Source organism: Acanthochromis polyacanthus, chromosome 15 (assembly GCF_021347895.1).
Source record: "Acanthochromis polyacanthus isolate Apoly-LR-REF ecotype Palm Island chromosome 15, KAUST_Apoly_ChrSc, whole genome shotgun sequence".
Lineage (NCBI taxonomy): Eukaryota > Metazoa > Chordata > Actinopteri > Pomacentridae > Acanthochromis > Acanthochromis polyacanthus.
This window is the reverse complement of record NC_067127.1, coordinates 37,943,702-37,960,277: the sequence shown is the minus strand read 5'-3', so window position 1 is coordinate 37,960,277 and position 16,576 is coordinate 37,943,702. Positions and strand designations below refer to the sequence as shown.

The 16,576-nt window shown below is 45.5% G+C and overlaps 2 protein-coding genes and 1 long non-coding RNA gene across 23 annotated transcripts in view; 2 read left to right on the top strand and 1 right to left on the bottom strand.

The window, feature by feature from the left end:
* Positions 1-1,034: 1,034 nt before the first annotated feature.
* On the top strand, positions 1,035-10,353 carry tspan14 (tetraspanin 14). 2 transcript variants are annotated; one of them, XM_051960484.1, is made up of 9 exons: positions 1,035-1,177; positions 4,297-4,377; positions 6,958-7,008; positions 7,148-7,294; positions 7,711-7,881; positions 8,750-8,875; positions 9,000-9,050; positions 9,209-9,319; positions 9,583-10,353. In XM_051960484.1, exons 2-9 carry the CDS (start codon positions 4,297-4,299, stop codon positions 9,646-9,648), a joined length of 804 nt encoding a protein of 267 aa, XP_051816444.1. In that variant the 5' UTR covers positions 1,035-1,177; the 3' UTR covers positions 9,649-10,353. The 2 variants fall into 2 exon arrangements, with proteins under 2 accessions (XP_051816444.1, XP_022072670.1); XM_022216978.2 differs by having other exon boundaries at positions 9,206-9,319.
* On the bottom strand, positions 7,821-8,741 carry LOC127537636 (uncharacterized). Of its 18 annotated transcripts, none has more exons than XR_007947414.1 (6): positions 8,628-8,741; positions 8,383-8,578; positions 8,285-8,333; positions 8,138-8,235; positions 8,040-8,088; positions 7,821-7,941 (listed from the first exon to the last, which is right to left on the bottom strand). It is a non-coding gene; the product is annotated as an uncharacterized LOC127537636 (long non-coding RNA). The 18 variants fall into 18 exon arrangements; XR_007947410.1 differs by having other exon boundaries at positions 7,901-7,990; XR_007947416.1 differs by having other exon boundaries at positions 7,901-7,990; positions 8,040-8,137; positions 8,187-8,235.
* A 243-nt stretch (positions 10,354-10,596) lies between the features above and the next one.
* Positions 10,597-16,576, top strand: part of LOC110967390 (EMAP like 4) — a 28,429-nt gene continuing 22,449 nt past the window's right edge. For 2 of the 3 annotated variants that reach the window (XM_022216977.2, XM_022216976.2), the window contains exons 1-2: positions 10,598-10,908; positions 15,414-15,599. In XM_022216977.2, the coding sequence (XP_022072669.1) occupies positions 10,884-10,908; positions 15,414-15,599 (211 nt within the window). In that variant the 5' untranslated portion in view covers positions 10,598-10,883. Of the gene's footprint in view, positions 10,909-15,413; positions 15,600-16,576 lie in introns of all 3 variants that reach the window. The other variant, XM_022216975.2, reaches the window with a different exon arrangement.

Below are 16,576 nucleotides of genomic sequence, written 5' to 3'. Positions count from 1 at the left end.
AGAACCTTTAATTAGTTCTAATGATGGAGCACTGATCGATCTGATTGGTTTTCCTCGGTTAGAACGTCAGCTGATCATGGTCATGTGACCTTCACCTGTAGAGAGTCTGTGTTTTAGGGAGAACCATCCGTGTTCCAGGAGAACCGTCTGTGTTGGAGGGAGAACTTTCCATGATCTGGGGAGTACCGCCCATCTTTTGGATGCAACCATCCGTGTTCCAGGAGAACCGTCTGTTTACATTCTGTTTGTTGTTGTTTGTTTGTGTTCTTCTGATAAACTGCAGCTGATCTTCAGTCTGACCCAGAATCATCGTCACCATGGTGACAGAGCATCAGAGCCTGTCTCCATGGTAACAGCGAGATCCAGGCTGCAGAGGATAAAGAACCAGAGTGATTTATTGATCCATTCTTATTGATTATTGGCTCATTTGATTAATTATTGATTCAGTCAGTGAAGTCACGTGTCTGGTTACCATGGCAACAGTGAAAGACCATGTGACCCTGTGACCTCATAGGATGTTAATTCCATGCAGCAGTGACTCTAACCAACTGAGTCATTAACCAGCAGTGATTGGCTGTTGTCATGGTAACAAAACAGAGAGCCAATAATGTACCAGAGATTACAGCCAAGTGTCAGACCATGTGACATAATCACCCACAGTAGTACTAGTACATAGTAGTACTCAGTAGTAAATAATAGTACACAGTAGTACATAGTAGTACATAGTAGTTCACAGTAGTACACAGTAGTACCGTAATGGCACACAGTATTACACAGTAAGACGAGTACACAGATGTATTAGTACACACAGATGTATTAGTACACAACAGTACGACTATGCAGTAGTATTAGTACACAGCAGTAGTACTACTGGGCAGTACTACTATACAGCAGTACTACCATACAGCAGTAGTAGTACTCGGCAGTACTACTACACAGAAGTATTATTACACAGCAGTAGCAGTACTCGGCAGTACACAGCGTCTTTTCTGGCTGCAGTTCCTCTCCTCTTCAGCAGGGAGCTCTGACACGTTTTAAACAGTAAACACCACAGAAGAAGAGAAAGTGGCGTTTGTTTTGGAAACAGTAGCAGAAGAAGACTGGCAGCAGGGTGTGTTATTGATTATTGATTATTTTTGGATTAGTAATCGTTGATCTGCGTTCACAGTAATCTGAGGTGAGTCTGACCGTTTCCGACTAACCGATAAATCTTATGTTTCGGACAGTTTTGGTCGCTTTAAACCGTTTGTTCACTAGTTTTCTCTCTGTTAGCCTCTCTGCTAGCATTAGCATCGGTCTCTTCCTGTTCTGAACAAACTACTGAGAAACAAACCAGACTTTACCGGTTTATACTGGGTCAGTACCGGGTCAGGACTGGGTCAGGACCAGTCAGTACCGGGTCAGTACCGGCAGCACACTGCGCCGGACAGTGTACCGGGGCTGTCGGTGATTTATTACAAGTTAAAACGGTGAAACGGCTCAATAACTCCCAGCAGGAGCTACAGGTTAGCAGCTTAGCTCACTGATCAATAACCGATAATCTGATCGATCTCTGGTAAAAGCTTCTGCACCAACAACCTAATCAGTGACGCTTGAAGAACTGTGTTCTGTTCTGATGGTCAATGAATTTCTGATCAGTCAAGCAATTAATCAGACCCCTAATGACTCACAAAGACTGGACTTAATTGATCCAGCATTCACCATATAATCCAGCTCCTTGTACTGATCCAGATCAGGTAACATTGAATATTGATCAGAGAGGTCCAGAAGCTGTTTAACTCCAACCAGGTTTCTTGAACCAGTTTAACGTCTGAAACACTGCGCTGCAGCAGGTTAGCTTGATTACTAGCACTTCACACATACTTGATGACCAGTACTTGATGACCAGTACTTGACTTGATGACCAGTACTTGATAACTAGTACTTGATAACTAGTACTTGACTTGATGACCAGTACTTGATGACTAGTACTTGATGACTAGTACTTGATGACTAGTACTTGATAACCAGTACTTGATGACTAGTACTTGATGACCCGTACTTGATGACCAGTACTTGATAACTAGTACTTGACTTGATGACCAGTACTTGATGACTAGTACTTGATAACTAGTACTTGATAACTAGTACTTGACTTGATGACCAGTACTTGATAACTAGTACTTGATAACTAGTACTTGACTTGATGACCAGTACTTGATGACTAGTACTTGATGACTAGTACTTGATAACCAGTACTTGATGACCAGTACTTGATGACTAGTACTTGATGACTAGTACTTGATAACCAGTACTTGATGACCAGTACTTGATGACTAGTACTTGATGACTAGTACTTGATAACTAGTACTTGACTTGATGACCAGTACTTGATAACTAGTACTTGATGACTAGTACTTGATAACCAGTACTTGATGACCAGTACTTGATGACCAGTACTTGATGACCAGTACTTGATAACCAGTACTTGATGACTAGTACTTGATGACCAGTACTTGATGACTAGTACTTGATGACCAGTACTTGATGACCCGTACTTGATGACCAGTACTTGACTTGATGACTAGTACTTGATAACCAGTACTTGATGACCCGTACTTGATGACCAGTACTTGATAACTAGTACTTGACTTGATGACCAGTACTTGATGACTAGTACTTGATGACTAGTACTTGATGACCAGTACTTGATAACCAGTACTTGATGACTAGTACTTGATGACCAGTACTTGATGACTAGTACTTGATAACCAGTACTTGATGACCCGTACTTGATGACCAGTACTTGATAACTAGTACTTGACTTGATGACCAGTACTTGATGACTACTACTTGATGACCAGTACTTGATGACCAGTACTTGATGACCAGTACTTGATGACCAGTACTTGATAACCAGTACTTGATAACCAGTACTTGATGACCAGTACTTGATAACTAGTACTTGACTTGATGACCAGTACTTGATAACTAGTACTTGATGACTAGTACTTGATAACCAGTACTTGATGACTAGTACTTGATGACTAGTACTTGATAACCAGTGCTTGATGACCCGTACTTGACTTGATGACCAGTACTTGATAACTAGTACTTGATGACTAGTACTTGATGACTAGTACTTGATGACCAGTACTTGATGACTAGTACTTGATGACTAGTACTTGATAACCAGTACTTGATGACCCGTACTTGATAACTAGTACTTGACTTGATGACCAGTACTTGATGACTAGTACTTGATGACTAGTACTTGATAACTAGTACTTGACTTGATGACCAGTACTTGATGACTAGTACTTGATGACTAGTACTTGATGACTAGTACTTGATAACCAGTACTTGATGACCCATACTTGATGACCAGTATTTGATAACAGTACTTGATGACCAGTACTTGATAACCAGTACTTGATGACCAGTACTTGATAACTAGTACTTGACTTGATGACCAGTACTTGATAACTAGTACTTGATAACCAGTACTTGATGACTAGTACTTGATGACTAGTACTTGATGACCAGTACTTGATAACCAGTACTTGATGACCAGTACTTGATAACTAGTACTTGATGACCAGTACTTGATAACTAGTACTTGATGACCCGTACTTGATGACCCGTACTTGATGACCAGTACTTGATAACTAGTACTTGATGACCCGTACTTGATGACCAGTACTTGATAACTAGTACTTGACTTGATGACTAGTACTTGATAACCAGTACTTGATGACTAGTACTTGATAACCAGTACTTGATGACCAGTACTTGATAACTAGTACTTTATGACCAGTACTTGATAACCAGTACTTGATGACTAGTACTTGATAACCAGTACTTGATGACCAGTACTTGATAACTAGTACTTGATGACCAGTACTTGATAACTAGTACTTTATGACCAGTACTTGATAACTAGTACTTGACTAGCAGCTAGTATCAAGTGAACATTTTCAGTGAAACCTTGAGTTAACATGTTTTTAATCAGCTAAAGGAGTTGCTGAACTATGTTCATATTTCAAAGACTTTATGAATGAGAGAAGTATCTGTTAGGTTCTGGACCAGTACCGGTCCAGTAACAGTCCAGTACAGGTCCAGTACCGGTCCAGTCCGGACATAAAGGAACTTGATGCATTAGAACCACCTGACTTAAGTGCAGCACCTTCACATGCAGCTGTTTACCAACGTCACCAGGAGCTTCAGTTTCCATAGCAACACTGATGACAGACAGCTGTCAGTGTGTTTACTGTGTTTATCGTGTGTTTATTGTGTTTTTACTGTGTGTATCCACAGATGTACTACTATCGCTATGAGAACGCAGAGGTCAGCTGCTTCTACAAATACTTGATGTTCAGCTACAACATCATCTTCTGGGTGAGTCACCTGATCCGCTGTTGACATGTTTACGGTCACCTGATTAGCTGTTTACATGTTTACAGACACAGTCAGTAGGGGTGTAACGGTACATGTATCCGTGCCAAAACATTCGGTACAGGCCCGTTCGGTTCGGTACAGAGGTGTACTGCGGTACACTATAAAGAATGTGCAGAATTGTTTTAATTGCGAAACCTAAAACTTCGTAGTCCCCACAGTTGCGGTGGACCTTCTCTGGCTCACAGTAGCACAGTATTGCAGAACTAAAAACAAGCAGGAGTTTGCAGGGAACCACAGGATGTGACGGATCGTTATTCTCCTGCTGGAGCTTCATGGCTAATGCTAGCAACAACGAGAAGAAGCTGGAGCTGGAAGACGCTCCAGCGTCATTAAAATCACCCGTTTGGGATCACTTTGGTTTCCCAGTGAAGTATGAAAAAGTAGAAAAACAAGTGGACCAGACGAAAGCCGTATGCCGACACTGAAGCGGTCCTCAGCTCTGCATCCAGCAACACGTCAAACTTAGACACACATTAGAAAAAGCTCCATCCAAGTGTAGCTATCCCCACTGCTAGGAAAAAACAGAGAACTGTACAAACGATGCTCCCAACATCATTTCATCAAACCCTGCCTAGCATTTCAGAACGGGCTAAAGCAATAACCAAGTCCATGGTGTTTTCATAGCAGCAGATCTACGGCCATACTCCGTTGTTCAGAACTGAGGTTTTAAACTTCTGATGAAGGTCAGCTTACAGTAACTTTACATTGCTCTTTACTACAGATAAATGATTATATTGGGTATTTTTTTTAACCTACTAGTATATTTATGCTGGTAAACAAGAGCCTAACTAATGGTGGTGTTTTTTAAAAAAAAAATGCAATTACATTAAAATATATTTCCTATTTTAGGTGATAGAGCCCGTTATGAAGTTCCTTCTTGTCCACTCTTCAGCCACAAAGTCATACCAGCTCTGATATCAGCAGGTTTTTTTTTCTTCCATTTTTTCACCTTAACTGAGAACCGAGCTGTGACTTTTGTGTACCGTTGCACCCCTAACTGTCAGTAAACATAACTCACATATGAGAAGCTGTTCTATATTTCGGCTTTATGTAATTGAAATTGATTTAATTTAATTCCAGGTAATTCTATTCTTTATATCTTTACTTCAGTGAGTTCAGGAGAACATCTCAGATTCTTCTACCTTCATGTTTCTCATCACAGAAGTCTACATCCACACTGAATATCTGCAGCTGAACTACTTTATCTACTAGTTCCAGTTCCAGATGTTTTGTTCCAGATCTCTGGTTCCAGATGTCTTCAGTTCGTTAGATCTACCTCGTCATGTTTAGATGCTGTGATTAAATTGGAACTAGTCAGAAAGATGTCGTTGGAACTCTGCCTCTTCAGAATGTTGAGATGTTTAGACATGTAGAAACAGAGCTGTGGCTTGGTGAGATGACGCTGCAGATTTCTGGAGTTAGGTGTGACAAGTGGGAGGAGCTTAGCATACTGTGATTCAGGAACCACATCTGGCAGATGTTTACCTCCAGAGCAGCTGGGGAGCAAGTTCTAGGAAGATGAACCTCCAGTCTCTAAAGAATCAAGCTCTGGTCCTCCTCCTGATGAGATCTTCTGGTTTCCAACATCTGATCCACCACAGCAGCAAACCTCCAATAAGAAGCCTCGCATCAGCAGTCACAACAATTCAGACCAATGAGGTTTGAGATCTCTGCAGACCAGCAATGAGATCTCATAGATCTGTTTGGTCAGAATGCTGCTAGAGACAACTGGAATAAGAACTGCTGACAAGTTCAAATGGAGAAGCTAACCTCAGATGTTCAGATGTTCCATAGGATTGGTAGGGCGGCTGCTGAGTCATTAAAGGTTAGGTAGGGCGGCTGCTGAGTCATTAAAGGTTAGGTAGGGCAGCTGCTGAGTCATTAAAGGTTAAGTAGGGAAGCTGCTGACTCATTAAATGTTAGGTAGGGGGCTGCTGAGTCATTAAAGGTTAGGTCCCTACCTTACCTTTAAGTCGTTTAGGGATTGTTAGTGATGTTGACATGTTGGACTACGTGTTGTGTGTCTGTGCAGAAACAGGAAACAGGACTGAAGTTTGTTTCCTGTCTGTCTTTGCTTCACAGGAAATGATGTCACTGACTTCCTGTGTGGTTGAGGAGCAGGAAGTGACATGTCACCAGTATTACATGACTGAGTGTACAGCAGCTCATCAGTCTGTTGTCAGGAACATACATGTTGTTGGGAACATATACACATGTGAACAAAATTGTTGGTTCTTCACAGTTAATGAAAGAAAAACCCACAATAATCACAGAAATAATTTGCTTCTGAAAAAAGTAATAATAAATAAAAATTCTATGAAAATTAGCCAGTGGAACTCAGACATTGCTTTTGAACCGTGTTTCAACAGAATTATTTAGAAAAATAAAACCATGAAACAGACTACAAACATACATGCTGTTGGGAACATGTTTCCAGGAACATACATGATCACCTTCCACAGCTGTGTTTCTGCTGCTGGTTTCTGGATATGTCTAATTGCTGGTGTGTGTTTGTTGCAGTTGGCTGGAGTTGCCTTTATTGCTATTGGTTTCTGGGCCTGGAGTGAAAAGGTGAGCGAACACAACCAGGACAGAGAAGACTGAAGAAAGACACGTTTTCTCTTCAATCTCATTTAGAAAACATGAACATCCATGTGATCCTGCACTGGTTCTGTACTGGTCTGACTGGTTCACTGGTCTGTGTTCTCAGGGAGTCCTGCTGGACCTGACCCAGGTGACCCGGCTACATGGTTTCGACCCGGTCTGGTTGGTCCTGGTGGTCGGTGGAGTCACCTTCATCCTGGGCTTCGCCGGCTGCGTGGGAGCTCTGAGAGAAAACATCTGTCTGCTCAAATTTGTACGTAAAACATGTGTGTTAAAACAGGCCGAGGCGGATGTGGCCCGAATATTCGGATCCGTTCGTCTGGTCTCCCGGACGCAAATTTTGCACACTGCCTTCGTCTTGTCTTCAGTTAAACTGAAGAATTCCCAAACAGTGGAGGTCTTCAGCATCTTGTCTTGTGTTTCTGCAACGAAGTGAAGCGTGACGTCAGAGTCAGCAGCAACCCGGACATTCAGGTGGTGGTAAGAAAGCGGGGCGGGGCGAATATTCGGATACCAAAATTAATATCCGGATACCGCCGTAGAGAACGAATATTCGGGTCCAGCCCTAGTGTTAATGTGTGTGTTAAAACACGTGTTCAGGTTCTGTGTTCCCAGCTCGTTGCTGTATGTTCTCTGCCTCACTGGAACCCTCTCCGTGTTCTGCTTCAGTTCTCAGGCGTGATTGGTCTGATCTTCTTCCTGGAGCTGACGGCAGCCGTTCTGGCTGTGGTGTTTCAGGGTCCAGTCAGAGAATGGATCAACGAGTTCTTCCTGGCAAACATCAAAGCGTACCGAGACGACATCGACCTGCAGAACCTCATCGACTCCCTGCAGCGCGTGGTAGGGCTCCTCACACCAGTAGAACCACAGGAGGCTCAGACACGTGTTCTCCTGTAGAACCTTCATATTAGAACCACAGGAGGCTCAGACACGTGTTCTCCTGTAGAACCTTCATATTAGAACCACAGGAGGCTCAGACATGTGTTCTCCTGTAGAACCTTCATATTAGAACCACAGGAGGCTCAGACACATGTTCTCCTGTAGAACCTTCATATTAGAACCACAGGAGGCTCAGACACGTGTTCTCCTGTAGAACCTTCATATTAGAACCACAGGAGGCTCAGACATGTGTTCTCCTGTAGAACCTTCATATTAGAACCACAGGAGGCTCAGACACATGTTCTCCTGTAGAACCTAAATATTAGAACCACAGGAGGCTCAGACATGTGTTCTCCTGTAGAACCTTCATATTAGAACCACAGGAGGCTCAGACACGTGTTCTCCTGTAGAACCTTCATATTAGAACCACAGGAGGCTCAGACATGTGTTCTCCTGTAGAACCTTCATATTAGAACCACAGGAGGCTCAGACACGTGTTCTCCTGTAGAACCTTCATATTAGAACCACAGGAGGCTCAGACACGTGTTCTCCTGTAGAACCTTCATATTAGAACCACAGGAGGCTCAGACACGTGTTCTCCTGTAGAACCTTCATATTAGAACCACAGGAGGCTCAGACACGTGTTCTCCTGTAGAACCTTCATATTAGAACCACAGGAGGCTCAGACACATGTTCTCCTGTAGAACCTTCATATTAGAACCACAGGAGGCTCAGACACGTGTTCTCCTGTAGAACCTTCATATTAGAACCACAGGAGGCTCAGACACGTGTTTTCCTGTAGAACCTTCATGTCCTGTTCTGTCAACAGAACCAGTGCTGCGGTGCTCAGGATCCGGCAGACTGGGATCTCAACATGTACTTCAGCTGTAACGGAACCCATCGCAGCAGAGAGAAGTGTGGAGTACCGTTCTCCTGCTGCATTATGGATCCTGCTGTGAGTTTATCCCTGATCAATACTGATCATCTCTGATCAGTAGGTTTACTTCATGTAACGGTAGCGTGTTTAACGGTAGCATGTTTACCTTTAGCGTGTTTAACGGTAGCGTGTTGTGCTGCAGGACTCGGTGGTGAACACTCAGTGTGGATACGACGTGAGGAGCAGACTGAAGGTGAGCTGTCAGTGTGAACACCTGGTGGACAGGTGAGGGTTTCTGCAGGAGACCGCTAAGGAAACCTGCCACTGACGGTTTGTGACTGTGACATCAGTGTGACATCAGTGTGACATCACATGGCTAGTTATGATGAGAATCGTGTTGTTCTGCAGAAGGAGTGGAGCAACCACATCTACACTAAAGGCTGCATCACAGCGCTGGAGGACTGGTTACCTGGAAACCTGTACACCGTAGCCATCGTGTTCATCGTCATCTCTCTGCTGCAGGTACAACTACACACAGTACCACATGTACTGCAGTAATATTACAGCACTACTACAGTACTACTACTGTAGGACTACAGCATGACTACAGCACGACTACAGCACTACTACAGTAGGAATACAGCAGTACTACAGATATACTCCTTTCTACAGGACTCAGTTGTAGTACTGAGTCACATTGAAGAAATCAGAAGAACAACCGTTGAACACAAACAGTTAAATATACTCAATGTTTACCTGTCTGTGTTTACCTGTCTGTGTCTCAGATGGTGGGGATCTACCTGGCCAGGACTCTGATCTCTGACATCGAGAAGGTCAGATTCAGCTACTGAAGCCTCCACCTGCAGTGGGCGGGGCTTCCATCAGCGAGGGGTGGAGCTTATCCCAGGTGTTACTGGACCAAATCTTTTCAGTCAGATGTGCCTTCTTTTTCGTCTTCTTGCTTTTCTTAGTTTTCTTTTTCTTCGTCGGCAGCAGTCTCCGTCTGTTGATGGCGTTGCCGTGGTAACTGAGAACAGACTAACACACCTGGCAGGTGTTGTCTGTCGTGGTTCTGCTGTTCTGGAAGAACGTCAGCTTCTGTTTATTTCTCTGATGTCATGTGACTGAGCTCTGCACCAGAGAGGCCTTTTACCTGAACAGGTGTGACCTGAGGGCTGTTTACTGCTCACTGCCTGCTTCATCACCATCTTCATCATCCTCACCTGAGGTCTGTTCTTCCTCCAATCAGCTGATCGATTGATCTGCAGGTGTGGAGGCAGCAGACTGATGAAGAGTATGATGAAGATGCCTCTTCACTGGATTCATGTTAACAAGCTGAAATAAATAAAGTTTAAATGATGTGTGAATAAAGACTTCAGGGTGTCTGACCAATCAGATTTATTGAATAAATGTTCTGTAAGTCTGAGCCGATCAAACAAACAAATCAGATTTATTGATTATGTGTTCTGCTTTTCCTTTTATTCTGAAGGGACTGTTTTATAAAGTGACTTTTTATCTTTTTGTATTTGACAAAATAAAAGTAAACTTTGGTCTCAGTCTGTTTTATTGATCAGAAGGTATCAATCAGGAATCCTCCAGAGGAAGGATGAAGCATCGATTGATTATTGATTGGAAATCAGAAGCTGCTGAAGCTTCAACATTTTTATCAGGATTTTATTGAAAACGGATGAATAAATATTTAAATAAAGTGTGATGTGACGTGATGACGTACGCTGGCCGCCAGGTGGCGCTGCAGCACCTGAGTGCGCGCCGCTGAAACCGAACCCCCCTCAGGGGAAGCGCGCGCTGCCAGAGGGGCGGAGTCGGAAGCGGCCGTCGGTCTGTCGAGTCTCCGCGGTTCTTTCTCTCGGATCCTCCGGAGCTTCTTCAGCGGCAGCTCAGCGGCGGATCTTCGGCCTCACAGACGGACCGTCCCGGCAGCGCTGCGGGGACAGACCCAGGTCGGCTCGGCTCGGCTCGGCTCGCCTCCTCCCCCCGCTGCAGTGGAAAAACCCGGACGGAGGCCCGCAGTGCGCGCTGAGGCTCCGCAGGCCTCCGGCCCGGACTCCCGCTTTTCTCCCGGAAAATGGACGGATTCGCCGGCAGTTTAGGTGAGTCCCGCCGCACGCGGCCTCTCCGTCACTGTCTCACCTGTCCGCGCGGCCAGCACAGTGGCGGCCGCACGCACCACCGGCAGCTTTACACGTGTCATTGCTGTATTTATCAAAGAGGCTGCACCGCCCCTCCGGCGGCTGCAGGGCCGCAAATCCAGCGCTCCGTCTGAAGCAGCGTCTGCAGAGACAAAACATAGAGAGACCCGGTTCTAATGGGGTCCAGCCGAGTCCAACAGGATCTAACAGGGACCAACAGGGTCCAGCTGAGTCCAACAGGGTCTTAAAGGGTCCAGCTGAGTCCAACAGGGTATAACAGGGACCAACAGGGTCTAACAAGGTCCAGCTGAGTCCGACAGGGTCCAACAGGGACCATCTGAGTCCCGACAGGGTCCAACAGGGACCATCTGAGTCCATCAGGGTCCAACAGGGACCATCTGTGTCCAACAGGGTCTAACAGGGACCATCTGAGTCCAACAGGGTCTAACAGGGACCATCTGTGTCTAACAGGGACCATCTGAGTCCAACAGGGTCTAACAGGGACCATCTGTGTCTAACAGGGTCCATCTGAGTCCAACAGGGTCTAACAGGGTCCATCTGTGTCTAACAGGGACCATCTGAGTCCAACAGGGTCTAACAGGGACCATCTGTGTCTAACAGGGACCATCTGAGTCCAACAGGGTCTAACAGGGACCATCTGTGTCTAACAGGGACCATCTGAGTCCAACAGGGTCTAACAGGGACCAGCAGGGTCTAACAGGGACCAGCAGGGTTTAACAGGGACCATCTGAGTCCAACAGGTCTAACAGGGACCAACAGGGTCTAACAGGGACCATCTGAGTCCAACAGGGTCTAACAGGGACCATCTGTGTCTAAAAGGAACCATCTGTGTCTAACAGGGACCATCTGAGTCTAACAGGGACCATCTGAGTCCAACAGGGTCTAACAGGGACCATCTGTGTCTAACAGGGACCAGCAGGGTCTAACAGGGACCATCTGAGTCCAACAGGGTCTAACAGGGACCATCTGTGTCTAACAGGGACCATCTGTGTCTAACAGGGACCATCTGAGTCTAACAGGGACCATCTGAGTCCAACAGGGTCTAACAGGGACCATCTGTGTCTAACAGGGACCAGCAGGGTCTAACAGGGACCATCTGAGTCCAACAGGGTCTAACAGGGACCAACAGGGTCTAACAGGGACCATCTGAGTCCAACAGGGTCTAACAGGGACCATCTGTGTCTAACAGGGACCATCTGTGTCTAACAGGGACCATCTGAGTCCAACAGGGTCTAACAGGGACCATCTGTGTCTAACAGGGTCCATCTGAGTCCAACAGGGTCTAACAGGGACCATCTGTGTCTAACAGGGACCATCTGAGTCCAACAGGGTCTAACAGGGACCATCTGTGTCTAACAGGGACCATCTGTGTCTAACAGGGACCAACAGGGTTTAACAGGGACCATCTGAGTCCAACAGGGTCTAACAGGGACCAACAGGGTCTAACAGGGACCATCTGAGTCCAACAGGGTCTAACAGGGACCATCTGTGTCTAACAGGGACCATCTGTGTCTAACAGGGTCTAACAGGGACCAGCAGGGTCTAACAGGGACCATCTGTGTCTAACAGGGTCCATCTGAGTCCAACAGGGTCTAACAGGGACCATCTGTGTCTAACAGGGACCATCTGAGTCCAACAGGGTCTAACAGGGACCAGCAGGGTCTAACAGGGACCATCTGTGTCTAACAGGGACCAACAGGGTTTAACAGGGACCATCTGAGTCCAACAGGGTCTAACAGGGACCAACAGGGTATAACAGGGACCATCTGAGTCCAACAGGGTCTAACAGGGACCATCTGTGTCTAACAGGGACCAGCAGGGTCTAACAGGGACCATCTGAGTCTAACAGGGACCATCTGAGTCCAACAGGGTCTAACAGGGACCATCTGTGTCTAACAGGGTCTAACAGGGACCAGCAGGGTCTAACAGGGACCATCTGTGTCTAACAGGGACCATCTGAGTCCAACAGGGTCTAACAGGGACCATCTGTGTCTAACAGGGACCATCTGAGTCCAACAGGGTCTAACAGGGACCAGCAGGGTCTAACAGGGACCATCTGAGTCCAACAGGGTCTAACAGGGATCATCTGTGTCTAACAGGGACCATCTGTGTCTAACAGGGACCATCTGAGTCTAACAGGGACCATCTGAGTCCAACAGGGTCTAACAGGGACCATCTGTGTCTAACAGGGACCATCTGTGTCTAACAGGGACCAACATGGTCTAACAGGGACCAACAGGGTCTAACAGGGACCATCTGAGTCCAACAGGGTCTAACAGGGACCATCTGTGTCTAACAGGGACCATCTGTGTCTAACAGGGACCATCTGAGTCCAACAGGGTCTAACAGGGACCATCTGTGTCTAACAGGGTCCATCTGAGTCCAACAGGGTCTAACAGGGACCATCTGAGTCCAACAGGGTCTAACAGGGACCAACAGGGTTTAACAGGGACCATCTGAGTCCAACAGGGACCAACAGGGTTTAACAGGGACCATCTGAGTCCAACAGGGTCTAACAGGGACCAACAGGGTATAACAGGGACCATCTGAGTCCAACAGGGTCTAACAGGGACCATCTGTGTCTAACAGGGACCAGCAGGGTCTAACAGGGACCATCTGTGTCTAACAGGGACCAACAGGGTTTAACAGGGACCATCTGAGTCCAACAGGGTCTAACAGGGACCATCTGTGTCAAACAGGGACCATCTGAGTCCAACAGGGTCTAACAGGGACCATCTGTGTCTAGCAGGGTCCATCTGAGTCCAACAGGGTCTAACAGGGACCATCTGAGTCTAACAGGGTCTAACAGGGACCAGCAGGGTCTAACAGGGACCATCTGTGTCTAACAGGGTCTAACAGGGACCAACAGGGTCTAACAGGGACCATCTGAGTCCAACAGGGTCTAACAGGGACCAACAGGGTCTAACAGGGACCATCTGAGTCCAACAGGGTCTAACAGGGACCAACAGGGTCTAACAGGGACCAACAGGGTCTAACAGGGACCATCTGTGTCTAACAGGGACCATCTGAGTCCAACAGGGTCTAACAGGGACCATCTGAGTCCAACAGGGTCTAACAGGGACCATCTGAGTCCAACAGGGTCTAACAGGGACCATCTGAGTCCAACAGGGTCTAACAGGGACCATCTGAGTCCAACAGGGTCTAACAGGGACCATCTGAGTCCAACAGGGTCTAACAGGGACCATGTAGATAGACATAGATGTTGCTGTGTGTTATTGTGTGTTGTTATATGTTGTTGTTATTGTGTTATTGTTGTTGTGTTATTGCTGTGTTGTATTGTTGTTGTGTTGTGTTGTTGTTGTGTTATTGTTGTGTTGTTGTATTTTTACTGTGTTGTTGTATTTTTACTGTTATTGTTGTTGTGTTGTGTTATTGCTGTGTTGTATTGTTGTTGTTATTCCTGTGTTGTTGTGTTATTGCTGTTGTATTGTTGTTGTGTTGTTGTATTTTTACTGTGTTATTGTTGTGTTGTGTTGTTATTGTTATTGCTGTTGTATTGTTGTTGTGTTTTTGCTGTGTTGTTGTTGTGTTATTGCTGTGTTGTATTGTTGTGTTATTCCTGTGTTGTTGTTGTGTTATTGTTGTGTTGTTGTATTTTTACCGTGTTATTGTTGTTGTGTTGTGTTATTGCTGTATTGTTGTGTTATTGCTGTGTTGCTGTTGTTATTGCTGTGTTGTTGTTGTGTTATTGCTGTGTTGTATTGTTGTTATTGTTGTGTTGTATTGTTGTTGTGTTATTCCTGTGTTGTTGTTGTGTTATTGCTGTGTTGTATTGTTGTTGTTGTGTTATTGCTGTGTTGTATTGTTGTTGTGTTGTGTTATTGTTGTGTTATTCCTGTGTTATTGCTGTGTTGTTGTTGTGTTATTGCTGTGTTGTATTGTTGTGTTATTCCTGTGTTATTGCTGTGTTGTATTGTTGTGTTATTCCTGTGTTATTGCTGTGTTGTATTGTTGTTGTGTTGTGTTATTGCTGTCTTGTATTGTTGTTGTGTTGTGTTATTGCTGTGTTGTTGTTGTGTTATTGCTGTGTTGTATTGTTGTTGTTGTTGTGTTATTGCTGTGTTGTTGTTGTTGTGTGTTCCATGGACCTCCTCATCCTGCTTCCTTCAGATCTCAGGTCTCTCTCAGACCTCCACTAGCAGTCAAAGCTCCTTTCATTTCTTTGTTCCATGGAAGTTCAGCTTTTTGCCGCTTGTTTCCACGTTTTTTTTTGTGCTGTTGTGTTGTTATTGTGTTATTATCGTGTTGTTGTGTTATTGTTGTTTTGTTGTGTTATTGTTGTATTGTTGTCGTTGTATTGCTGTGTTTTTGTTGTGTTTTTGTGTTGTGTTATCATTGTTTTCTTGTTGAATTATTGTTGTGTTGTGTGTAGAGGAAACCGGCTATTCTTCTGGTTTATCTTGTGGATGTTCATGTCTCTGCAGACGACAGCATGTCCGGAGCGAGTGTCTCAGATGTCAATGATCGTCTTTCTGCTCTGGAGCTTCGCGTCCAGCAGCAGGAGGACGAGCTGACGGTGATGAAAGCTGCTCTCGCCGACGTCCTCCGTCGTCTCGCTGCCTCTGAAGACTCTGCTGCCACGGCAACCAAGAAACAGCATGGAGGAAAAGGTACCTTCAGAGGTTCTAAAAGAACAGTATGACGCCACAAGAACATCAAGGAACCGCCATGGTGTCGCTGTCACAACAGTTTCAATCAAAATCTCAGTTCTATGGTAGAAATGTGGTCCGGTAATGGCCAGTATCCGTCCAGTAGTGGATCAATCAGGGTTCTCACCAGGATTTTTTTACAGCGTAACGGCAGGTCCTCCCGCACGCGCATGCGCAATAGCCTTCATTAAATCTCGCGAACGGCCGGCCCAGATGTCAGCCAATGAGCATCACGCAGATGCTCCAAATGCTCGTGATTTAGGTCACTATTCACCATACATGGCATCACAGAAACAACCGAGACATGTTCATAGTAACCCCGAGATTGGAAGCGACTCTTAATTTTAGACAGGAACGGGTCAATCGACAGGAAAGTATGGCTGAGGTGGGGAGACATAAATTAACCTAGATAGGCACCCAGTCGATAAAAACAAATGCACATAGTGTTATCTGTCAAAATCACAGCGTAGCAGCCCTAATCACAGCGTAATCTTTTAAACTGACAGCGTAACGGCCCGTTAAGACAGCATAACGGCCCATTCGACAGCGTAACGGCCCATTCGACAGCCTAACGGCCCGTTACGACATGCGCTGGCGAGAACCCTGCCAATATTGATCCAGTAGTGGTCCAGTATCAGTCCAGTAGTGGACCAATATTGATCCAGTAGTGGTCCAGTATCGGTCCAATATTGGACCAATAGTGGTCCAGTATCAGTCCAGTATCGGTCCGGTAGTGGTCCAGTATCGGTCCAATAGTGGTCCAGTATCGGTCCAATATTGGACCGATAGTGGTCCAATATCAGTCCAGTATCGGTCCAATAGTGGTCCAATAGTTGTCCACTAGTGGTCCAGTATCGGTCCAATAGTGGTCCAGTATCAGTCCAGTATCGGTCCGGTAGTGGTCCAGTATCGGTCCAATAGTGGCCCAGTAGTTGTCC